The 23,317-nt window shown below is 34.3% G+C and overlaps 2 protein-coding genes across 2 annotated transcripts; both read left to right on the top strand.

Moving 5' to 3' along the window:
* The first annotated feature begins 1,369 nt into the window (after positions 1–1,369).
* LOC111988174 (transcription factor MYB1) lies at positions 1,370–5,950 on the top strand. The gene is given in 3 exon segments (XM_024019952.2): positions 1,370–1,856; positions 4,387–5,179; positions 5,181–5,950. Coding segments are annotated over 3 exon segments (1,158 nt in total). The 5' UTR covers positions 1,370–1,567; the 3' UTR covers positions 5,257–5,950.
* Positions 5,951–17,443: 11,493 nt separating this feature from the next.
* LOC136061519 (uncharacterized) lies at positions 17,444–20,738 on the top strand. Its single transcript, XM_065775507.1, has 2 exons — positions 17,444–18,197; positions 20,116–20,738. Exons 1-2 carry the CDS (start codon positions 17,746–17,748, stop codon positions 20,354–20,356), a joined length of 693 nt encoding a protein of 230 aa, XP_065631579.1. The 5' UTR covers positions 17,444–17,745; the 3' UTR covers positions 20,357–20,738.
* The last annotated feature ends 2,579 nt before the right edge of the window (positions 20,739–23,317 follow it).

Raw genomic sequence — 23,317 nt, forward strand, 5'->3', positions numbered from 1 at the left:
GATTAGTATTGTTTTAGTAGGATAGGTAACAGAGTTGCAAAGAGGTTTGAACGTGTGATTAGTAGTGTTTTCTCTACTATGATTGTCAATTTTCTCTACTATTCTCACTTGCTTTTCCCTTGTTCTTCCTAGTTGTTTAAATGTCTGATTTCTCCCCCTTTTAAACTAGTCTTGAAGGGTCTCAAAATTACCATCTTCTCCTTTTGCCTTGGTCTTGCCATTCACCCTTGTGTTGAATCTCTATGTATTTCTTTTCCCTTCTTGTTCTTGTTTCTCTTTCTTGGGAACTCATCCTTGAAAGAACTCTTGGTTGTTTTCCTTTCGTAGGGGATACTTTTTTCCTGGGCAATTCAAGCATTAGTTGAGGTCAATGAGGATGAGTCTCTTCTCAAGGCTAGGAGATGGACGTTTCAAAGATTTCCTCATTCTGATAGGAACTTTACACATTGAGCCTCTTTTTCTGAAAGTGGTATAGATCCTTCTTTAGTTAGGGTAAACTCCTAAAGCTTGTTAGAGCCCTTGCATCAGCAACTGCAAAATAGTGCAAAATAGAAAAAGTGTTGAGATATACACATTTTGACCCCAAAAACACCCACATCAATGTGTGTAAAATTGTGCATAAATGCACAAGTGCTAAAGTAACCGTGCATATATGCATGATTACTGTAGCTTGTGCATATAGTATTTAGTATTTCTTTGGTAGTATTGTGTATGTCAGAGAGAGGGGTAGTGAGTGAGGAAATAATAAAAAATTATAAAATAATGAATATTTTATTGAATAAATGTGTAAAATAGATAAATTGATGTATGTGTTTTATAAAAATAGATGTCTAAAATAAATAAAAAAAATGTCCGGTTAATGTGTGCCCTAAGGGCACACATTAAGTCTCCACTTTTGGAAACATTTTCTCGAAAATTGAAAAAACTGTCAATACTTTTTTAATTCTCAAAAAAAAAATTTTAAAAATAAAAATTATTGTGTACCCTTAGAACATATATTAATAAAATCTAATATAAAAAAAAGTAAATTTTCAGTGTAAAATAGAAGTAACGCTTATTAATTTGGTTGCTCTTAGGTAGCATTCTCTTTTGCTTTAGCGGTTGGGCTTTTTGCCCCATTCTACAAAGTTCTTTTACCCTTTTTACAAGACAGTTGCTATGGAACTATGTGTCTCTTATATCCACGCTTAGGTACATGATCTGGGATCCTTGGGCTAGACTTGTTCTTCTAATTTTTTTGGGTATCAGCAGTCGACACACCTCAAGAGGAAAATTATTTATTTATTTTTTTGGAGAAACTTAGACATCTTCTTAAAAAACATTTAACAACCGAGTACCGACAACGCTCATGACAGGATTGCCATGGGTAGGGGCCGCCGAAAAAAAAAAAAAAAAAAAGAAACAGAATAAAACAAACAATAGTCCGCTTATAGTTGAACTGTTCAAGTACTTGGCATCTGTCAATCATCAGGGAAAAAAACCCGCGGAAATTTGAGATTGAGAGGGAAAAAAAAGAGAAAGTGAAACACTTGGACTATAAATCTAGTCAGCTGTCTTTGTCGGAACAATGGTTGCAGTTAATTCAAGTGAGGTAGGTAGTACTATGGAGAGAGAGCGAGAGAGAGAGATGGAAGTGGACGAGGAGGAGGAAATAACAGTAGTGTTGGAGGGCAGAGATAAAGTGAAGGGCCCATGGTCTCTCGAGGAGGACACCATACTGAGTCGGCTCGTGAGCAAGTTCGGCGCCAGGAATTGGACCCTCATTGCTCGCAGAATCGCCGGCAGATCCGGCAAGTCTTGCCGCCTCAGGTGGTGTAATCAGCTCGATCCCACAGTCAAGCGCAAACCCTTTACTGGTTTGCTTCATCTTCATCTTCAGCTTCATTTTCATCATTTTCAGAATTTTGGTTGTTTTTTTTTTTTTTGTGAAATTGAGGGTTACACATAACTTCTATTCTCTTGCAATGTCTTTCTCTTTGTGGGTTATACAAATACCGTTACTTTATTCATGTTAGTCTAAAAGAAATCTATCTTTTTGGAACCAATTGGGGTTTTGGGATGCTTAATTCTCGCCCATTAAATATTGAAAATTTAAGTAGAAGAATTAGGTTTCTTTTGGAGACGACAAATGGAATGGGTATTGAAATTCGAGATGATTGGGGCAAGTAGTGCATCATCTACTGGTACAAGGAATGACAAATTTAACATTCAATATATTGGGAATAAGATTGTTTTGCTTCTTAAAAGATCATCATGTTCTCTCACAGCCCCCACAAAAGTAGAAGCTTTGTGCATTGAGTACAACCTTTTTATTTTATTTTATATGATCATCCTGGATTAATTAGCACTTATTAAGAATTTTGATGTTAATGTGCAGTATTGCAACTGTAGAAATTTTGGTTAGACTTTAGTCTACATTACCAAAAATCATAAAGATCAACATGACAACAATAACCCAAAGCATAATTTGTTGATACTTCCAGAGGATTCGGGTCTATGTCAAGACAGTGCGACATTGTGTGGTTGGACTTGGACGTTTACGAACTGTTGGAGGTGTCCATGCCAGGCTTAACCACCTGTTGAATCAATCCCTGTTTCCACGTTCAGTTTCCTTGATTAATTCACATGATTGCATACTGCATTCTACGTTGGATATGTGTTCTTAGCTCCCAGTTTAGATCAAAGCACTCATTCAATTTCTTATGCTGTACATTTAATTTATTATTTAATTGCATCTGGCATGATTGGCTATCATTTGGTAGTGAAATCCTCATTTGTTGAGATACCATATTTGGCATGTCTCCCTTCTTTTGTTTAAAAACCTTATGATATCCACAAAAGTGAAGCCAAAGTTTGCAATCGGGCGTGGCAGTTTGCTTATATGCCTACTACTTACCACCATAACCTGATGTGATTATGGGAATTAGCATTTTTTCTTCTTCTTCAAATGCATGTGTGTACTGAAAAACCAGTTGTCATTGTTGACACGTCACATTTGGCTTGAATTAATGCCACTAAATCAAGTAGTTTCAGTTAAATTTCGTGAACTATATCAGTGTGTGTTTAGTTCTCTTCTGCTGGGCTTTGGAATTCAGTATGCAGTCAGACTTTGTCAACTAACAATCTGTTTCTACTTCTACTTGGAATATGAGTCCAATGTGCTGACTTTGCAAGGTTATATAAATATAACCTTACGCCTTGATTTGAGGGTGCGGTAAATTAGAGAATTTGTGCACAAATTATTTGTGTGGAAGCCCAGTTGGTTTTGTGCCATATGTTTAGTTGATTGTAATAAGTACTGTAATATAATAGTTATTCCTATGGTTTAGCAATTTGGTAGTTTGGTTATGTTTCCATTCCTTATGAATAACTATTCTTTAAAATCTTTAAAATGAGGAATAACTATTCCTCTTTAAAATGGTTGTAATAGTTATTCCTTAGTATTTGTAATAATTTCTAAAATTAATATATTTCTAAATAAATAAAAAACTTTCTATACGCACATAACAACTATGAAAATAAAAGATAAAAAGTAACTAATCTTTCTCTCTCAAAATTTAAAAATATTATGTTTTAGGAAATATAAGTTTTATTCTAATGTTACAAATCACAATTAAACTTATGAATAGGGTTTAGTTATTTCATTACAACACATTTTATTCTCAGTAAAGATTATCATTCTTGTCGTAATCCAAATTTAGTGTACCAAATGTACCTTTACAGCGCTCTTGTATATGTGGCAAATAGATAGCCAGTTTGTGCCACAACAATTAGTATTTGTAGTGCTGGGGTTTTTGTGTTTGGCGCAAATTTATGTGATAGCTCTCTCTTTGGTTTGTGCTATGTGGCAATTGGTAGGTCAGAGATAAATCTCTTTGAGGGTGTTTTGCAAGGGGCAACCCCTAATCATTATATTTATGAGAGAGCTATTTGGATGTATTTAGGATTTGGGTTTGTGAGGGTGCCGAACCACGTAATTCTTTGGTGTTCTTGTGTCTATTTTTCTTTTGGGTTGATTTTATCCATTCTTATTTTATTTTATTTTATTTTATTTATTTTTTGAGATCTTTCTCGAGCCCAAAATATTCAGAATCGATCTTGGATTTTTGAGCTTCTGCTATCTTACAACAGTCATCATTAATATGCCTTTAACAAAGATGGGAAACATGCATTGCACAGGTTTTCAGTGGCAATAAAGCCCCAATCAGATTTTTACATGCTGTCTTGTATGGATGGATATGCTCCTTACAATAACGTAGTTGTTTGTATGTGTGATTGTATCATGTGTATGTAGACATGCAACACCTTTGAGCATATTGATTAATAATGTCGAATCAATGTGTGTATCTTCAAGAACAAGGGCTGACAAAACTACAGTTGTTTCAGATGAGGAGGATCAGATCATAGTTGCAGCACATGCAATTCATGGAAACAAATGGGCAGCAATTGCAAGGCTTTTACCAGGAAGAACAGATAATGCTATTAAGAACCACTGGAACTCTACTCTAAAGCGTCAGCGGATGGGGGTTGGCAAGATTAAGTCTGAATCTTGCAATATGGTTGAAGATAGCTTAGACAAAACCAAGGCATCGTCTGAAGAAACCCTATCATGTGGAGATGTCAATTCATTCAAATCCTTGGAAGGAAGAGACATGAGCTCTCTAGAAGATATGAATGATCAGAATGAAGACAAGGTGCCAATTGAGGGTCATTTTAATCATGAAATTATAGACCAATCTACTCTTTTTCGACCTGTGGCACGTGTTAGTGCTTTTAGTGTATGCAACCCTTTCGATGGCCTTGAGCCTGCATCATCTTTCCCAAGGCCAGTTCCAATGCAAGGGCCTCTGGTTCAAGCATCAAAACCAGATGTTGATATTTGTAAATTGTTTGAAGGGGTTTGTGGTGAGCGGTTGGTGCCTCATAATTGTGGCCATGGTTGCTGTGGGACTCAAAATGATAGAAATCCTCGAAATTCTCTTTTGGGGCCAGAATTTGTTGAATTCTCAGAGCCTCCATCCTTTCCAAGTTTGGAATTGGCTGCAATAGCCACAGATATAAGTAAACTTGCTTGGCTTAAGAGTGGGTTAGAGAACAGCAGTGTCAGAGCAATGGATGATGCAGCTGGCAGAATAAAATCTCATGGATCTCAAGTGCAAATGAGGCATCTTGAAGAGATAGGTGAATGGCCATTTTTGTTTTGATGAGGGAAACAACAGGTTAACAGGCATGAAGACCAATGTGTTATCAACTTAGACACCATTTTCTTACTGCAGTTTGAAGTTGAGGGGATGTAGTTGAGTTCAATTATTGTATCTCCATGTTAAGTGGATTTGCAAGGTTAAAGACAGGAGGATCTAGAAGATCTGTAAACTCTAGAAAAACTCATGCGTGGTGACTGTGTTGTGTGATTAGATATTCTAACTTTCTCACTGGAAGACAGTAGTGACATTGGAAGTCATGGATTATAGAATGAGAAGAAATTAGTTAGAGCCTGTAGTCATCTAATTAGTTTGGGCACCTGTATCTCTTTCCTAAATAACTGATGCAGGGATGGCAGTCAGTTTCTTGCTGTGTCACGGGAGAGAGACCAACTTCATCTAATTCAAAGTAATATGTATTTTTTTTATGGTTTCATTAGTTGAGCTAACACAAAAGTAAGTATTTCTCTGTGGTTTAATTAATTGATGCAATATTCGAAAGTCTGACTTATAAATGAGACCTGTAATTTTCATATGCCAATTGTTTACAATAGGAAGGCATGGCAATGTCTGTATAGTGTGTACTAGTGGGCTGTAGTAGTGTAGTGTGTGCTCAGTTGTATTGAACTTGTGGCAACTATTTTCAATTGAACAAAACTTGTCCCAAGTATCTGCAGTCTGCTGTACCAATCCTGTAGAATGTAATTTTTCTTTGCATCAATTTTTTAATATTTCAAAGTTCCTAGTAAGATTTACATCTGAACAATAATTTCTTTTTATATTTGGCTTTATTATTATTATTATTATTATTATTATTATAGATTTTCTTCATTTTTGTATTTGACTGATTGCTTCCAAGCGTTGAGAGCCTAAACAAAGAGGGGAAACCAACAACAGTGTCTTTTGGAAATCTACAATACCTATCCCACTTTTGTACATGTACCTTTTGTATGGGATATGAAAAACCTTGGGATTAGTAGACTCTGTTCTTTAAGGCTTAAACTGTCTGTTGTTGTATAAACTCTTATATATATAATTAAATAAAAGAAATGTTAACAAGCACTAAAAAAAGTTGTTAACCAACTCTTTACGACACCTGTTAACACAACTCATTAAATAATACTCTCCCCTTTTATCAAAAAAAAAAAAGATCATTCCACATGACGCAAAAATTGATGCAAATAGCATTGGTGGGACTCCGGAGAGAAATACTTGGGAAAAGATCAAAGTATGATCACCTCATGGATTCAGCCAAAAAGAAAAAGAAAAAAAAAAGATGATCTCACATATATAGGTGTTTGACAGAAGAGTTTGAGTAATGTTGTTGGTATTTTTTTAAAATACATATGGGTGAAAAAATATGTAAAAATGTGTGTAATATTGTTTAAAATGTAAAAATGTGAGTATGACCTTACTATCGAATACTTGGGACTCGTGTTGTTGAATCAATCGTCTGGATTGGCTGAACTGAACTTTGGGAGAGAGGAGCTGAATACATTCCCTGCACTTTTGACTTCCAAAAGGGGTACTGTACTTTTGCATCAATGTCAAAAAATTCAGTCTTACTGTTTATCGTGAATCCAATGCATCATACTCAATTCATAAAGTGGTATTTCACTAGTTCTGAGGTTGCAATACACATTTTGGCACGTTGTCTAGTCCCAATAATTTATCTTATAGCATTCGAGTCTTAAGATCACATTTATTGCCACATAAATTTGAAAGTTATTTTTTTAGTAAAACTAGTCGCTAAACCGTGCGATGCACAGGATAGTTAAATAAAAGAACAATTGACCAACATCACATTAAGGTAAAAGAATTAGTGAGAGGCTGATTTGCCCACCAAGAATTTAAAAGAAATAAAGATTGATATAATAAAATCTAAGAAACTTAGAAATAGAAAATTGGGTTAATAATATGCATATTACAGACATTTTGCTAGTTAGCATTTTAAAAAAAAAAAAAAATCTGTCATAATTAAATAAAATACAATGGGAAGAAATATTTAACTTTTATGTTTTTCTATAGTTTAAAAGTGTTGTCTAACGTAGAATGTTATTGGGTTGTAAGAAAGATTTTTATAAAATGTTAAAACCATATATATGTGCTTATATTGTCAATGTCTCACTGCAAGTGCATAGTTACTGAAACCTACAAAGTAATTTACAATTCTTAAATTAATAAAGCAAAATTCCCAAAAGTTATATATAAACACACACTCAAAACTGATATAAACTACAAAGATAAAAACAAATCTTATTTAGTCGTAGTAATAACAATATAAACAATTCAAAACATGGAACATTATCAAATTTATAACACCTAATTCCATTATCTTTTACGTTGAATCCAAACAAATAATTAATTGAAATTAATCCAAAAAAATAATTAATCAACCAAAAATCAAAGCTTTAATTAAGAAAACAAAAAATCACATGAACTCAAATAAAAATTCTCAATAAAGTAAGAACATATAAGGTAAAAAATTAAGATCAACCTACTAAGACACAAATACCAAAAACCCCAAAACTTAAAGCTTCCAAATTTTATAGAATCCCCAAATTCTACTTCAAAACCAAACAAAACCCTTCAAATTCAAAAAATTCATATATAATATACCAAATAAAAATTTCTTGGACTAGAAGACATAGGTTGCAGCTTTGATTTTTCTCCAAAAAATAGAGATGCTTCATCTGCCATATACAATATAAAATAATTATTAGAAATTTCAACCCAAAAACCAAACCCATAAAAACACTATCAAAATATAGAGATTAACCCAAATACTTAGAAGAAAATCAATTCTAAACATAATAAAACAATAAGATAGAATAAAAATTTCAGGCATATATGAAAGCAAATAAAAAAGACAAAACCTACGGTTTTTTTTTTTTTTTTACGTGAGTCTCTCTCCTTCTTATTTTTTTAATCTTAAAGTGAAGTTAAGTTTAGGGTTTTGAGATGGAAATTGCTAGGGTTTTAAGGAGAGAAGAGAGAGTCTGACAAGGAGTCTCTCTCTTTTTTTCTTAATCCTAAAGTTTTTTTTTTTTGGTGAGTCCTTTTTTTTTTTTTAATAAAATTCTAACGTGTTATGTGAGTTTTTTTTTTTTTTTTAAATTTTTTTTTTTTTTGAAACCTAATTTTTGTAATTATTTAATTTTGGTATTTTTATGCAAAAAACGTTATTTTAGGTCTAGGTGATTTATTTCCTTGTTTTTAGGTTCTTTTAATGTTTTTTAGGTCAAATTTGGTTCCTATTATGGTTAGGTATTAATTAGGACTTATTTTAAAATATATTTTCTTGTCTATCAAGTTTTATGGAACCCTTAAATAGGCCTCCAAGTTTGTATACGTTTTTCAATATTATTGATATTAATAAAAATTCAAATTTTTTTTTTCTGGTGGATTCTATATAAGATATAAAACCTAAAATAAAAAGAATCTAAAATAAAAAGAAAAAGAAAATAGTGATGATGTGGAAAATTGTGAGAGTTTCAGAGGCTTCGGTTTTATATATAGATATATAGACTATAATTTAGAATTTTTCTAAAAATAAAAAAAAGTCATATTAAAAAGTAAGAATAATAATTGTTTTTTAATCTATGTTGTAAAACACTAATTAAATATTATTTTAAGTGAAAACAAAAAGGATCATTTGAAAACTATCGTCTTAGGCGTTTGAGCCGGCTTTGGAGTGAGTTGGATCTAATATTGCATTACAGATTATTTTCAATTTTCCTTGATTTGGCTACATCCATTGGGATCCAACTTTTAAGCCTGATTTGCTCTCCTACTTAGAACGTGGCTTCAAAAGTTGCGGTTAATCGTTATTTTTAGTTGCTCTGTGTTGATTTCCTTGTTTCGAAAGACAACCTAGTCCATATGAGGTTTAGGACTATGGTAGAGAACATAGCTATCTCTAACTTCGACTCCATGTCTTCTAGTGGAAAACCTTTGAACTAAATTAGATTTAGTGCAGTTTGGGTAACACTGTCGACTTGCAACCAATCAATTCTAGTACACAAATTATTGTCGTACCATAATTCTTTGGCCACTTCTTATTTTTGGTTAAATGGATGGATGTTTCCCTTCTATTTCAGTGTCAGAAACTAGCATCGACATTTTGGCCCATAATAGCTGTCTTGTTTTTGGTTGGAAGAATATCTTAAACTACTTTCACATGTGCATTTTAAGGTGTTCATGCAAATTTATATTCCAGATTTTCCTCCAAATTGTATCGTCCATGTCAAGTTGAATGCTTAGAGGCAATTTGAAAGGATAAGATCCCTTTTCATTAAATCCTTCAATTCCCTCCTATTTTTATTGAATGATGCTACAATTATAAACTATTTTACAAAAATTTTACAAATTGTTGTTGTGGCCAATTATTATTAATTCTTATCTAGTCTCACCGCACTACTAATATTAATTTTTCACTCACCAAGAATTATTCATCATATCAACAATTTGTAAAAAATGTTGTAAAATACTTTTTCTTTTAGAAGGCTGTAAAATAGTTTGTTGCTCTTATATTTTCCATTTTTATTTAAATATATAGCATTTAAAAATCAAATAAATGTCATACGTTGCACATCGTACTCAATTGAGGGGTAACATATCCTGATTTTTTTTTGATTGCTTTGCCTGTTTTGTCATCAAACAGCTCTTGTAATACTCGAAACGATGTGTATCAATTGAGCCACTAGGAATTAGCTTCCTTGGGAGCTGTTGCCCTTAGGGTCGGTTTGAAGAATGGGATCCAAGGTATCCATGGATCCTCTCATATGTCAATGTAAGATCCATCTCTCCCTAAAAGGCAAGCTCCCTTATCTTTGGTGTTGAGGATGCTCTTCCAAATACTGAAACTTTTGACCTTTTTGCAAATTTGAAACCCTCGTGCATACATTATCAGTGTACAACAAATGCGTTATTTTAGGCTCTACCTGTGCAATTTTTACACCTTTGTTTGATCCTCTTTCCATTTCCTTGTTTATTAACCAGGAAAGGACCTCACTATAGAAGCTGAATAAGTAAAGTGAGAGTGGATTTACTTCCTAAGGCCTCTAGGAGTGGAAGCTATCAAAACAGCCCCATTCAATAATAATTAATAAGGTGTACTTTATTTTTATTTTTATTTTTATTTTTGTGATATATTGTTGGATTCAGTTCACAAAGGTCTCGTTTATGCCAAAAAAGCTTTAAGAGCTGCAATAAGGTGTATCAGTTTTTTTTTTGCCACTACAACAATTAGGCATTTCCATTGCATGATTGATCCACGTGCGTGATTGCTTCTAATTATCAACCAAGTATCCAGGAGGTCACACTCACACGTATGGCATATTATAGAATGAAACTAATTGCTAACCTGCGCAATGCACAAAAATTTTGCATTAATATGATAATACACATGTAAGATAATTAAATAACATTTCTCCACCATACATCCCAAAGATTAGGATGTTATGAATGAATCCAAAAGAGATCTACTATTACAAGGTTAAAATTCATTTATAATACTAAATAGGCCAAAGTGAACCAAATGGACCGAAATGGAATGAATGAAAAGAATTAGACCAAAATGGACTGAATGCCCTGCAAAAAAAAAAAAGGACAGAATGAATTGAAGTGAACCTTAATGGGTCGAATTAGACTGAGGTGGACTGAAAATTGGACCAAAATGAACTGAATAGACTGAATTAGACCAAAGTGCTATGCTGATATGGCTTAACAAGAACATAGCAACGACAAATACTACGCTTAAGTTTTTAGATATTATGTAGATATAGATGCATTTAAGTGCGCATAATAGTGTATTTGGATCAATTGTTTATTTATTTATTTTTTTTTAAAAGAAAAAACCTAAACCAAATGCACAAAAGAGATCGCATAGTGGCATGACTATAAGAGGAATGATTTCCTTATCGGAATCATCATCTTGGAACCATGAAAATCATTTATTGAAATTTGACATAAAAATCAGCAGTAAGTCATGAAGAATAATTTAGACCATGAAGAATAATTTAGACCAAGAATGATTCTTGCGTATTTGGTTTTTTTTTTTTTTTTGTCAGAGACTAATTTTTGAAATCTTACAGTATTTAAGGATGATATTTTTATCCAACTTATTTTTTTCAAAGAAGATAAGCTGTACCAAATTCCACTTTGGGACTCCTAAGCATTCACATCAGCTCTTGTATACTCTTGTATAATAAAAAAAGAAAGGAATTTTACACATTTAACCCACAAAACTTCCCACATCAGTCTGTTTAAAAATGTGTAAAGTCTTTTAAATTTTTCAACGAGCTATAGTACCCGTGTAAATTTACATAGGCACTGTAGCATGTGTATTTAATTTTTTAATAGTTTTTTCTCTCTCCTCTCTACCGGACTCTCAACTCCCTCTCTCTCAGGTGCACAGCACAGCTCTCTCTTTCTCTCATCTCTCATTAAGCTTTCTTCATCTAGCTTCCGCCAATCGCCACCGCCGCCGATGAGAACGAGGTCGAGCAAGCCGAGTCGCTGGACGAGTCCGTCGCCTACAACACGAACGGAGTTCTCTGACGGGTCTGTCACATAGAATCTCGTGGGTTTTGATCCATTTTTGGTTGAGCTTGAGGTTGCCGTGAATCTTTTTTTACTAGTTCAACTTGAGCCTAGAATCTTTTCTTACTGCTTGAGCTTGAGCTTGCGGTTGCCATGAATCTCATGGGTTTTAAACCTTTTTTTTTTTCGCCTCATCATTCTTTTTTTTTTTTTTTACTGGTTTTCTTTGGGATTCCTGTGTAATTTGCTTGTGTGGATTCCGGCGTTGATCTTGTTGCACGGTTGGAGGCCGGAGGCGTCGATCTTGAGGGAGATGGTGTCTGTATGGGTTGTGTTGGGTTAAAGAAATTGATATTTTATTTGAATAAATGTGTATAATAGACAAACTGATGTGGGTGTTTTGTAAAAATAAGTGTGTAAAATAGAAAAAAATAGGTTTTAGATGTGTAAAATGGAAAAAATTTTCACAGACTGATGTGGATGCTCTAATACAAGAAATGTAGCAGTTTTCCATTTATAATTTTTATTTTAAATATGATGCAATTTAGCTAGGCGAGTTCCATATCCCAATATTTGTCTAGTGAACAAACACAACTAGACCCCCTGATGACTGATGACTTTATAGTTTATAGGTCATGTACTCCAAGTCCAAGCTTGAACTAACCTATAAAATGGACCTATTTGTGCCTTTTTTGGCTGTTGGCAAACTGCTCCATGAAAGGAACATAAAGAAAGGAAGTAATAGAAAAACTCACATGGAAGATTTAATTGAAATAGCTTTTCCATTACACACACCACCCACATCACGTTTTGTACCAAATAGTGAATATATCACTAACTCCTCTTTCAATTGTGATGAGAAAGTGTGTTGGTCCCGCCTTTTGACGTGTGAAAGCGATTTTTATTTTATTTCTGGTTGTTGGTTGCAATGCAAATTATATATTCTGGGGTCAGTGGGATTAGAGAAAGCAAAAATTGGAATTTAGATGACCCACAAGAAAGAAGAAAAAAGTGGAATTTAGATAAGATTCCCATGTAATTGCTAAAAAATAGGTATCTATCATTCTACGTGTACATTACCTCTTTTTATGTATAAGCCTCTTTCAAATAATTTGTGGCATTAAGACGAGGAGTATAGATAAAAACAGTAAATTTCTTATGCCCCACTCACCAAAACACTGAGCTTTACCATGTGATGACAAATTAACATGCGAACAACGATTTGAAAATGGTGTTTTTTTTTTTTTTTCTTTTCAATAATTTGATGTTTACATCATTGACAATAAAGATTTGAATTATAGTTCTCCTCGTAAAGAGAATAGGCAATATCATGAATTATAAGATAATTAATGAAGGCCTTAAACTTTTAATCCAAAAGAGACACACGACATACATATTTACCTTAATGTCCAAGTGAAGAAATTTACTAAATTACTCTCTTGGTCCTTAATATTTGAAGTTGTTTTAATTTTGATTCTTAATGTTTCAAAATTTTTATTTTGGTTCTCAATGTTTTGTCCGTTTTCATATCAATGCTAATAACCTGACTAAGTGTATAGTCATTATAACACATCACCAACACAATGCCAAGTGTCACTATAACCCATGTCGCCTGTTAGACGAAAATAGGGGGAGAAGGGGGTGGGGGGGGGGTGGGGAGAGGAGAGAAATATAAGAACAATGGCGTGTCATATTTTGGCATTATCAAAAAAAAAAAAAAATATGAAGTTTCGTTTGATTAGGGGATCAAAATACTCTTTCCACCCAACTACTCTTTGATTGATTTTGTCCATTTTGACCCTAATTTGAGATCTATTTTCTTTTTGGAAGAAGCAACAATTAAGAGAGAGAGAGAGAGAGAGAGTGTGTGTGTGTGTGTGGGGGGGGGGGGAATTTAGGAAAGCTCGAGATAAGGGGTTGGATGTGGACTTGTCATTGATAGTGTCAAAGACAGGCCATGGTCTTCTAGTGCTAAACTACAATATAGTGTCATCTATGATTGGAATGGAGAGAGAGAAGCTAGGCGAATCTTCATCAACAACCTTTGGCTCTGCCACAAAAATGGCAATAGCAACAATCACCACAACATGAGCAAAAAGAAATCCAATGGTGGACCGAGGTGTTGGGTTACACGTGTGAATGAAGTTTCACATTGAATAAAGATGAAAAGAATAAGTGGTTAATATAACATAATTGAGCACATACCCATTGGGCTTAGGCCTTTTGGGTTAAAGTGTGTCTCCATATGTTATATTAATTATTCAATTAAGTTCCCCAAGGTGTTTATCTCCCTAACAAGTGGTATCAGAGCCCATGGTGGTGTGGGGCAAAAGTGGCAAGGCAGGCTATCGAGGTTTCTTTCGCAGTTGGAGCGGGAACGGGGTGTGTGCACTTGAAGCCCTTTCGCAAATGGAGCAGGGCAAGTCCCTTTCGCAGTTAGAGCGGGGACGGTATATTACACCAAGCAAGCCCATAAAGCCCACACAAACGATCTTGGAAAAGGCCCAACAAAGGAGTATTATTGCCAATGGTGGTAGACAATGATAAGGTGCAAGGTTTCCATGGACATGGACGTGCGGGGTTCCCATGAATGTGCGTGCGGGGTTGACACGTGGTTCCCATGATGGCGTACGAGAGACCCATGGATGATGCGCTGATGAAGTGAAAAGCCTATTAGGCAAGGGGGAGCGAGTATGACTTATTCATGGCCCATAGAGAAGTCTTGAAGCCCACATAGTGGCAGAGACTCACACATGAGGAGGAGATTGTTGAGTTACACGTGTGAATGAAGTCCCACATTGAATAAAGATGAGAAGAATGAGTGGTTAATATAACATAATTGAGCACATACCCATTGGGCTTAGGCCTTTTGGGTTAAAGTGTGTCTCCATATGTTATATTAATTATTCAATTAAGCTCCCCAAGGTGTTTATCTCCCTAACACGAGGCACATTAATGACTTTAAACTAAAGAGGAGGACAATTGCACACTGCATTTGTGTGGATCTTTGAGATCAAATCTGAAGCCTAACGTGTTTAATGGATTTTGGTTGATATTTGGTTAGTGGATTTTGCTTCTGTAGGGCTATCTTTTGGTGGGTGTGTTTGGGTTTTTTGATACAATGTTGGCTTTATACATATCTTCCTTCCTCTTTTTTTTCTTTTTTCTTTTTTGTTCCAAGCATATGGGTGACATGGCTTATGTTGACACTTGACATTATACTAGTGACATTTCATAGTGACTAAGCACCTATTTGACACTTAACAGTCAAACTACTAACAAAGATTGACGGAAGTAGCCAATATGAAAGTGAAACCAAACGTTAAGGGCTAACATGAAAACTTTAAAACGTTAAGGGTTAAAATAAAAATTATGAGTAATAGATTAAGGAGGAGAGACATAACCAAATAGTGATGAATTCCTGAAACTTGACAAACACCCTACTAAGAAAGTGAAACCTTAGTTCTTTCTTGACCAACCCATGGGTTAATCAAGAAGACTCTAATGGTAAAGTTAGCAACTGAGAGAAAAAAGAAGAGAATTCAGAAAATAAAGTAACATTGAAAAAATCTTGTAGCACTGTGCTCTTAAACCTTAAAGGAGTAGATGTAAATCTTTTTATGTTATTGTGTCTCCAAGAAGAATGAAAGAAACGTAGGGAAAAAATGGAGAAACCTAAGAGAAGGAGATTGGTCTGTTGTACGTCTAGAGAGATAAAGAAGTCCCCAAAGAATTAAGTGTGTGGGAGAAGTTTTGTGTGAGTGGAGGACAAAAAAATGACTAATGTAACTTCTCCCTACACAAACAACTTCAAATGTTAAGGACCAAAAGTATATTTTATTCGAAAAAAATCCATGAAGTTGGGTAAGGATTTTGGTTTCTTGACCTAATTAGTGGCTTTGCAAATGTGACTTTGATGTCAATGATTATTGATGTATCAATCTTTGTCGAGGTGTATTTGCACCATTATCGGCATATGAGGGTTAGGGTTTTTTTTTTTTTTTTGGGGGTAATAATCGGATTTGTAATTTTATTCTTTTTCTTTCCAAAAGATGAAAAAAATGTGCCCCCACAACCCCCCCCCCCCCCCCTCCTCTCTCTCTCTCTCTCTCTCTCTCTAACAAAAACCAGCTCAATGTTAAGGACCAAAGTATGCTTTAATAGATGAAATTCTATAAAACTTTGGATAAGGATTTTGGTTTCACCTAATTAGTGGCTTTGCAAATATGACTTGGAAATGTTTTCAACAATTACTGCCTGCAAATCTAGTTGTATCTATCTTTAACAATCGGATTTGGAATTTTCTCTTTTTCTTTTCCGACCTCATTTTTTTTTTCCTTTTTCCTAAGGTGATTTGATAAATGAAAACACTGTTAGCTTTTGTGTTCTTCACGCAAAGGCAGACACATGAGGTGCATCACTATGCTTGAAGTGGTCCACCACTAGTCAACCAAGAAATTTCTTACGTGATTCGCGGGTCTAGAATCCTGATGGATCGCAGGCTTTAGTCAGACTGACATAATATCTATAATTTGGCACATTATGTTACTGTTTGCTCAAGACCCACCAGTTCAGATAACTTGTTTGAAAAATCTTGGTTGTTCAAACAGTAACATAATTTGGCACATTATGTTACTGATTGAATTAGATCCATTAAACACCCATTTGTTGAGCGGTTCAAGTAATAACATGGTCGAGACTTTGTTAGTAAATGTAGTATTATTTATTGTCGTCAGGTAGCATGAGGTCCACAAGTTTACCATAACAAAGACCAAATTTTTTTATTAAAAAAAAAAAAAAAAAAACAGAAGAGAAAGAAGAAGAACAAAAAGAATTAGACACATTAAACCAGTCCACACTCCGGATCACATGGAAAATTCTGGACAATACAAAAGTAAGGTTGTGATGCATTGAATAATAGCCTTAAAGTATCTGTGCATACTTTATTAGATAGAGATAGAGTACTCCTATCATTTTACTGAAAGGGAGTACTAATAATTAACGAGGACAGACCAATGATACACCAACTAACATAAACCAACAAAAATAAATTATTGAATTATCCAACATGAATTTTTGTAACTTTTAAAAATTGTTGAAAGTCATTAATTTCAGTCTCAAAGAAGTACATGTCCCTCCAATCTACACCGTTAAGATCTTACTTCAAACCTATGAATCAAACCTCAATAGCAATCCACGTACAGAATATGTTGGGGACAAAAATTCTATAGTACAGCAAAACATATTCCAACAACTTTTTCTTTTTCTTTTTCTTTTTCTTTCTTTCTTTTTTTTTCTTTTTTTTGTTTTTGTTTTTTTGTTTTTGTTTTTGCTTGTTTTGTTTTTTAGTTTACACAGTTACACTTCTTTATTAGTGAAATCTCGCTCTGGGTTCTCATTTCAGTACACCACACACACGTTTCTGTTCCCTCTTTTGCGTGCCTCTCAGTCTTTAGACTCCTTCATAAGCATGAGTCTGAGTCTGAGTCTGAGTCTGTGTTTGAGACTCTCTCTGAGAGACCATTCTTTACCTCCTTAAATACACTGTTTTTTTTTCTCCACTCTCTGCTCTCTCTGTGTTTTGAGTCTCAAATTCTGTGACTCTTTTATTATAATTTTCTACCTCTTCTGTGCCACTGCACTTGTTTTTTTGTTTGTTTTTGTAAAGCACATTAATGGAGTTGAAGATGGGACTGCTCTCTCTGTGTTTTGAGTCTCAAATTCTGTGACTCTTTTATTATAATTTTCTACCTCTTCTGTGCCACTGCACTTGTTTTTTTGTTTGTTTTTGTAAAGCACATTAATGGAGTTGAAGATGGGTCACCTAATCCAATACCAATACCAATACCAATACCAATTCCAATACCAACTTCTTTAAATCTCTCAAATTTTACTCTCACAAACTCAAACAAACTGTCCCTGAAACCCCCCCAAAGCTCCAAACTTTGAGGCATTTGAAGCTCTCTTTTTTGTGGGGTCTTCAAAATTGTCGAGCTTAGAAATGTCCCACATCGATTTGGAGCAAGGGGTTCATCGAAGAGACTTCAGCGCAGACGGTAGTGTATGCTTTTCTGACGCGGAAGCAGAAGAAGGGTCGTGCTATTCACAGTTCTATTCGACGAATGGTGGGTCCTACGATGAGTACAGATTTTCTTGTGTGTATGATCCGAGTTCTGGGATTGGAAACGGTTCGGGTTCCGGTTCCGGTTCGGGTTCAGGGAGAGAGTCTATGTGTTCAGCCTCGGCTTCGGAGTTGGAGGTTGAGAGTGAGGTCCCTGAGATAAAGGTGCATTTGGCTAAAGTTGAGAGAGATTGCAGGATTTGTCAGCTGGGTTTGGAGAGTAACAGCCATGAATCTGGGATTCCTATTGAGTTGGGTTGTTCTTGTAAGGATGATTTGGGTGCAGCCCACAAGAACTGTGCTGAGGCCTGGTTCAAGATTAAGGGAAATAAGTGAGTAAAAAATATTCTTGCTTTTCTTCGTCTTTGAATCTTTAATTACTTGATTTTGTGCTGAATTGTGATGTTTTATGGAGAAATGGTGAATACCCATTTGCTTCTTTTAACTTCTAGACATTAATGGAAGTACTTATATTTTTAGAGCTAATAAACAGGATGTGTTTTACCTTCATTTTCATCGGGTAGTAAATTATGATTTAGTATTAGACTTTTAGTATCTGTTTAGGTTCCATAGCCGACTCCATAGTTTTTGGACTAAAAGGCTTTGTTGTTGTTGTTTTTTTTACTTTTCATATTTGCGCACACTATGAAACCCTTTCTTGAAGGAATGAAATGTATAATTACGCACCATATGAGAAAAATGAATGGTTATTAAACAAATCATTTTCAGGAAATTTGGTTTTAAGTAGTTTAATTTATTTATTAATTGTTGAGCATAATTGATGATCTAGTAGCTAAGAGCATGTGGGCACAAGAATTTTGTTCTATAAAAGTTAAAGAAGATTAGCATTTTTAAAGAAGATAATGGAAAAAAGGTAAAGAGTAGAGCATTTGGAAGTGTTGGTGATATGTCCAACTACACCCATGATTCCTAATGCTCCAACTTTTTTTGAAGTCTAGGAATCTCTCTGGAGATATTTTCTGATTCCCCTAATTTATGAAAGTGGAGGTTTTTAGTTCTCATTGATGTATCATTTGTCTTGGTGGAAAATTATTACTTGGTGATGTGTAGATTCCAAATATCCTATTCATCCATTGTGTTTAGTTACCTTTACATGTTCACAAGTCATGAGTTACATAGGATAGTGAGTTATTTGTACAATTATTAAGATAGCTATTCTAATTCTTAAAATTGTTTGTGCATTGCTATCGTCATGTTTCATACACATCTATGTTGGTGTCGCTATCTGACAAGACCATTGCTGATGCTTTTTCTCAAAACCATGGTGGAATTTGGTAGCCATTATTAGTTATGCCATTGATTATAACAGAGCAATTGAGTGGCATGCCTTTTAAGACTGGATATTATTTTCAATCAGATGGGATCAAAATTACACTTCTAAAGTTATTTGACCATGATCCAAATCTAACCTAGTTGCACGGATTTGTGGCAGACTTACCTATCTTAAAACCCGATAGAGATTTAGAGACTTGAATTAGCTGAACCTTTCTTTCTTGGCATATAGAAAATTGATTCTAGTTGTAGCCGAAATGTAAGTTATCTTTCCTTTTAATGTAAAGGAATCAAAGCTATTTAGCGTTATAGCTTAGTATGATTAATAATGAACATTGTTATTGAAGATAATGTTTACGTTCATGTGTGACTGGCATGTGACAGAAATATTTGCTTCGGCCTAAACTCTTCCCAAGTTGTGTGAGTGTGTGTGTGCGCATTACAGATTAATAGAGTATTCAAACATGAGGTTATTTTGGCCATCCTAAAACAGCATATTCTTTTCATGTTTTATTCAATTTTTCTTTTCCTTTTTTCACTGTTATGTTTTCTAGCTTCCTGAATTTCAGCTCTTGATTGTTGAATTTCTGGGTATTGTTTTGCACCCTATCTTTTTCACATAGGAGAAGCTATCTATAATTAAACTAGACAACATAGATGAATAATGTTAATCGTCATAATCTTTTTGCTACTACATCACAATCACCCGCTTGTGACTGCAGTATTGCATATAAAATGTGCCACGAGTACCATGCAAAGAATAAACATGCATAAAGTAGGGCATTGTATTCCAAGTTTACCTTATTTTGATTTCATAATTCTGAATCCTGATTCAAGTTACCTTCTAGCTCATTTCTGAAACAGTTCCCTTTACTTTGTGGAAGTCTTTATGATCTCATCTTTCAGTTTCATTTTTTCTCTCTGATATTTATTCCTGTTTTCTTGGTTTTGTTTTAGGACTTGTGAGATTTGTAATTCTGTTGCACGTAATGTCTTTGGATCAAATGACATTGAGTTAACACAGCATTCAAATGAAACCAACAATGCCACCGCACCAGTGACAGTCTTGGCACCTGCAACTGTAACAGAGACTCATAGCTTCTGGCATGGCCATCGCTTCCTGAATTTTTTGCTTGCTTGCATGGTATTTGCATTTGTCTTATCTTGGCTCTTTCACTTTAATGTGCCATCATCATAGAACTCTGTAAAAGAGTTACTGTGGAAAGATTTAGAAAAGGAAAAAAAAAAAAAAAGTTCTGCAAAAGGCCTGCCAAAATTGTTAATATGACGATGGTAACGAAAGAGTTTCAACCTTCGAGCCTCGCAGCATTTGTATAGATAAAAATACAAATTAATCTGCTCCATATTTGTAGAGTTTGGTTTTTACCAATGTTTACACATTGCTCATATATTGTAACAGCTTTATTATCAAGCTTTTGCTTTCCAAGTTTTAAAGTTAATGTATTTGGATTTTCTGAAACAATACCGGCAGAAGGTGATATTGAAATTGTATATTTGTATTGCTCCACTCGATTTTCTCGCGTGGTGATCTCTCTTTATATTTTGGAAGATTCCTCTTTCGGGTTTTTGATGTTAAAAATGTATAATTTTATGTGGGCTGACAACAATGGAATTGAGTTGGAGAGATTTTCAACCCAATTTTGAGTAGAGAAATTGTCAATCTTACTCAACCCATCACATGTGTAGAAACCAACCAACATGGATTGGATTGGGCCGTTAGAGCATTTCCATCGAAAGTTCTAAAAATTTTAGCATTTATCATCTCAAAAACTTACTTTATTGATTTTAACACTTTATTTTACAATATACCATACACCAAAAGTAATATTTTTTTACCACTTCATTTAAAATAATATATACAATACTTTAAAATAATATAAAAACAACCTCCACAAAACCCAATAGCAATAGTCACAGCCACCTTCGCCACAGCACTACCAGCACCAACCTCCACTGTGGCAACCAAAATCCACCAAAAAAGAAAAAGGAAAAAGAAGGGGCCTAGCCACTACCTTCCTCTTCCAAATCACAAATCAACCACCATCACAATCACAAAACCCAGATTGATGAGAAGAAAGAAGAAAGATAGAGAGGCAAACCCATCACGCCGGCGAGCAAAACACACACACACATAAACCCACCACGACAAACCTCCACAAAAGCAAACCCATCACGCTACTCCACTACATCATGACCCAAACCCACAACCTAAAGACCCACGTCGATCACAATCTGAAGTCACAAACCCATAACCCAAAGACCCACGCCCACGCCAATCACAATCCGAAATCACAAACCCACAACTAGACCCACGTTGATCACAATTCGAAATCACAAATTTACAATCCACAAAATCAAATCACCCCGCTGTCAAGCTCTACCTCTATATCGACGACAACACTCTGAAGGCGTTTGGGCTTTGAAGTTCCTGACTGACGAACCTTGCAAGGGAGGAGCTCAAACTGTGAACCCGAGAGAAACAGAGAAGCTACGGGAAAGAGAGAAGAGGAAAGTGAGAGAGGAGAGAGAAGAAAGAAGGGAAAAATAAAAAACAAATACACACATAGTTACTGTTGGAATAAAAAAATAATTTTTGGTTTAGGATTTGTGCTAGAGTGAGGTTGTATTAATACAATCTCACTATAGCAGTATCTCAAAATTTTTGAGATTTGAAATGTTTGATGGAGTTGGTTTTTTTGTGTATTGGTGCTAAAATTTAGCATATGGCACTTTTAGCATCCTTAATGGGAATGCTCTTAGGTTGTACTCATATCTTCATGCCTTTTAAAAAATTGGACTATCATTGATTTAAACATATTGTAGATGAATTATTATAATTAATATAATATGTTTAAATTATATTTTCAAATTCATCAAAATTGATTCTCAAAATACCAAAAAAAATTAAATAAAAAAAATTAAATATGGATACTAGAATAATTATATTTGATGGGTGGGGTCAAATTGTTTGTAAAAACTTATTTATCAAGTGATTCAAGTGAGCTGACAGGAACCTATTATGTTAGGTTTTTATGAATTTATTCACCATCAAGATCAGCCAAAGGCTTCATGAAATATTCGAATATTGAAGTGCATGCAACAAAACTGTCCATTCGTAAACAACCCCTTAAAATGGTCCATGATGGAAGCAAAGTTAATGGTGGAGATATTCATCAGTTCTAATTTACGGTAGACAGTATGGGAGGAAGTGAGCAGGGTTCATCAGTACAAGCAAAGTATATAGTTTCCTTTATTTAAACTAACAAATAAATGTAAAAAATAACTCATGGTAGTTCCTATTTTATTTACTTCTAATATATTCATTACTAGTTGTCACTTCTTTGATTGTTTTCTTTCAGTTCACTTCTCTTATATATGAGTTTTACTCTGTAAAAACCGACGAAAGTAATAATGAAAAAACATTTGACTCCCAATAGGAATAAACATCTATCACTAGAGTAAAAGAGGAAGAAAGTTAGGACACCTACGTACTAATTTCTATATATCCATAAACTAGTTCCTATTCTTTTTTAGTTCTTATTATTTACTTTGTACAATTAGTTATCTCTTCTTTCACTTTACTTCTAGATAAATGTAAGGACTTTTAACTATCTTTGTAAAAAAGTAAAAACCAACGAATGTGATATACGTCTCCTTCCATATAGCTTAATGTGTGAGTGACTTTTTCTTTTATTATTCTTATTCATATCGATTGAAATAATTCAGTCTAATCTTCATGATGGAATAGTTGGTTCAACATCAAGCCAAATAATTTTGTCTCAACCAATGATCCTAAACTGGTAGACACAATTAGGATTCGAATAAAAACTAAAGGTGTAAAACATAAAATCAAAATAACAAAAAAGAAAAACAATTACGCTTTAAGCCGCATGGAAGAAAACTTTTGCTTTTATGAAGAGTTACAATCCTTATATAGGAGAAGTGAAGTGAAAGAAGATAATTACAAAAAAAAACAAAAAAACAAAAAAAAAAAAAATTTGGTTTAGGATTTGTGCTAGAGTGAGGTTGTATTAATACAATCTCACTATAGCAGTATCTCAAAATTTTTGAGATTTGAAATGTTTGATGGAGTTGGTTTTTTTGTGTATTGGTGCTAAAATTTAGCATATGGCACTTT

The sequence above is a fragment of the Quercus suber genome, unplaced genomic scaffold (genome assembly GCF_002906115.3).
Source record: "Quercus suber isolate HL8 unplaced genomic scaffold, Cork oak 2.0 scaffold_113, whole genome shotgun sequence".
Classification (NCBI taxonomy): domain Eukaryota; kingdom Viridiplantae; phylum Streptophyta; class Magnoliopsida; order Fagales; family Fagaceae; genus Quercus; species Quercus suber.

Excerpts from the sequence above, each read along its gene's own strand:
- LOC136061519 (XM_065775507.1), top strand. The coding sequence starts at position 17,746 with ATGTCCCACATCGATTTGGAGCAAGGGGTTCATCGAAGAGACTTCAGC. Across the intron at positions 18,198-20,115 it reads TTCAAGATTAAGGGAAATAA|GACTTGTGAGATTTGTAATT; the intron begins GTGAGTAAAAAA and ends GTTTTGTTTTAG.